This window comes from Papilio polytes, unplaced genomic scaffold (genome assembly GCF_000836215.1).
Source record: "Papilio polytes unplaced genomic scaffold, Ppol_1.0 DF824180.1, whole genome shotgun sequence".
Classification (NCBI taxonomy): Eukaryota; Metazoa; Arthropoda; class Insecta; order Lepidoptera; family Papilionidae; genus Papilio; species Papilio polytes.
In genome coordinates, this window is record NW_013525024.1 from 227432 (window position 1) to 229758 (window position 2327).

Consider the following 2327-nt stretch of genomic DNA (forward strand, 5'->3'; position numbering starts at 1 on the left):
CGTTGATTTCGTTCTGTACTGCTGGACGCTGTACATCTGTGCGAACGCCTGTTCTGTCGCTACAAACGAGACGGTACCACGCGATATTATATTGTCAAAAGAAAAAATATTGGTTAAGTTTCAAATTTAGTATTTCAACCGACTCTACGGATGATATTTTCGAAAAGAACTGGTTGAAAGGTAAGATTAATTACAAGTATTTTTTTTACTTAAGCATGCTGGCAAATTAACTTTTATCAGTTTACACTTTAATTTGTGATATATTACTACAATGATTTAATTTATCTAGAATTGTTAATTTAAGAAGAACAATTAAAAAATATTTTTTAATAAGATAACATACCTAAAGAAACAAAGATATTCAATGCATTTGTAAAACTTGCTATCTTACGTGTCCACGCAAACAGAACAATTGGGATCGATATTAAACTTTTGATAACTAGGTATTTACTATTAGGTATCGACTACCTATTTATTACCTACACTGTTCTTTACATATTCATTTCGTTATAATAAAGATCACTTGTACATTCACAGATTTTTTATTTCATATTTTTATTGTACGAAAAGTTAATGCTTATAATGAAAAGCTTTTATGCCTAATGTTAGCGGTTATGTTTAGCCTCGGGTGGGGCATTTTGAAACAGCTGCATCTATTTGTGTATCTGTAACATTTTTTATTACACCCATATGTGATAACGCGAAACAAGGTCACAACTTAATTATGTACATAAGAGAAAAGTAAATTATGGACATGTTGAGTATAGTAACATTGTACTACTTTAAAAACTTTTAGTCAATAAATCTAAATCATTTTTTTATTTTACTTATTTAACTACCTATACGACAAGTCGTCCAAATAAGTAAACATTTTTAAAATCTACCTATCAATGTATCTCTCTGTTGGCCATAAATATTAATAATAATTGTCACACTCGAATTATAAAAATACTAACGTACATATCTACTTATCTGGCCGAAAATGAAACTGTCGACAATCAACACACATGTGTAACTGCAGTTGGTGCCACGAATATGCCGGCATTAAATATTACGTAATGTTTACTATTATGTAAATATTTGTTAATATCCTAATATGTACCTTCTCATAATAAATTAGTACATACAGCTATGCGTTGGTAATACTGTAAAAACAAGGATTCCGACTAATCCTAAAATTACCAAATCGATATGGTCAACCTACGCGTCGAAAAAGTTACATCTTTTTCGAGCATTCACAGGGGAATCATAATGTAATATTTCAAACTTTTGCCAAAAGCCTGTTACGGTGTCTTCGCTTAAACTGTTTGAGCAATTATGCTGGGATAAAAAACATGTGTATTTTATATTTTTCGGTGTGAGACTACGATACGATTTCTTGTTTTGTTGATTCACTTTATCACTTAACCTTGATATGTTTAGGCTTTCCGCAAATGTATATGCGCATGGCTATAAAACCATATTAAAATAAACAAAAATAATACAGTCACACCTCACAACACCCATTACTATTTAGTTAAAGAATTCTACGGTTAGAAAATAAACTAAAGTTTGTATCAACTAAATGATTTTTTTTCTATTAATTTGATAAGCCAAGTTTTATTTGCAATACTAATTTTACAGTATAAAAACCAAAAATGTGCGGCTGCGTAAGAGTGCTTAGTATTCGTAAGCCGCTGCCCCGATCTTGGCACCGAAGGCTATTCAGCTCATCATCAACACCGCCACCTCCCCAAGGTGTGCCCTACACCAAACTAACTGTTGGAGTACCGAAGGAATTATGGCAAGGCGAGAGAAGGTATGTTACTCAAATTACATGTGTTTCTTAGTATAAAGTAAGATTTTGATACATTTTTATCATTCCCAGGGTTGCGGTAGTGCCAGCAGTAGTTAGTAAATTAGTAAAGAAAGGTTTTAGCGTAAACATAGAGGAAAATGCTGGAGTCTTAGCAAATTTTCCTAACAAGGCATACGAAGAGGCTGGTGCCAAAATAACTAGTTTAAAGGATACATATCAATCTAGTTGGTATTATTTTCAAAATAATTAATAAACAGTGAGTATCTTTCCCACCGCGGAAAATCTTTAACATATTCTATTTTTTTTAGATATAATTCTCAAGGTTCGTCCATTTATCGAAAATGAAGTACCAAATGTAAATGATGGAAGTTCGGTTGTATCTTTCTTGTATCCAGCACAAAATCAGGAATTAGTCAAAAACTTAGCAGCGAAAAAAGTAAATGCATTCGGTAAGTTTAAATATGCAGCACGTTATTTTCCCTTCTGGTCAGTATTTTGATCTCGCGTATTTTTTTAGCTATGGACTGCG

The 2327-nt window shown here is 32.2% G+C and overlaps 1 protein-coding gene across 1 annotated transcript in view; it reads left to right on the plus strand.

The window, feature by feature from the left end:
- The first annotated feature begins 6 nt into the window (after positions 1 to 6).
- The window catches only part of LOC106110965 (NAD(P) transhydrogenase, mitochondrial-like), an 11928-nt gene continuing 9607 nt past the window's right edge, over positions 7 to 2327 (plus strand). Inside the window, exons 1-5 of the mRNA XM_013292934.1 lie at positions 7 to 180; positions 1624 to 1798; positions 1868 to 2022; positions 2107 to 2247; positions 2316 to 2324. Of these exons, the coding sequence (XP_013148388.1) occupies positions 1638 to 1798; positions 1868 to 2022; positions 2107 to 2247; positions 2316 to 2324 (466 nt within the window). The 5' untranslated portion in view covers positions 7 to 180; positions 1624 to 1637. The remainder of the gene's footprint in view (positions 181 to 1623; positions 1799 to 1867; positions 2023 to 2106; positions 2248 to 2315; positions 2325 to 2327) is intronic.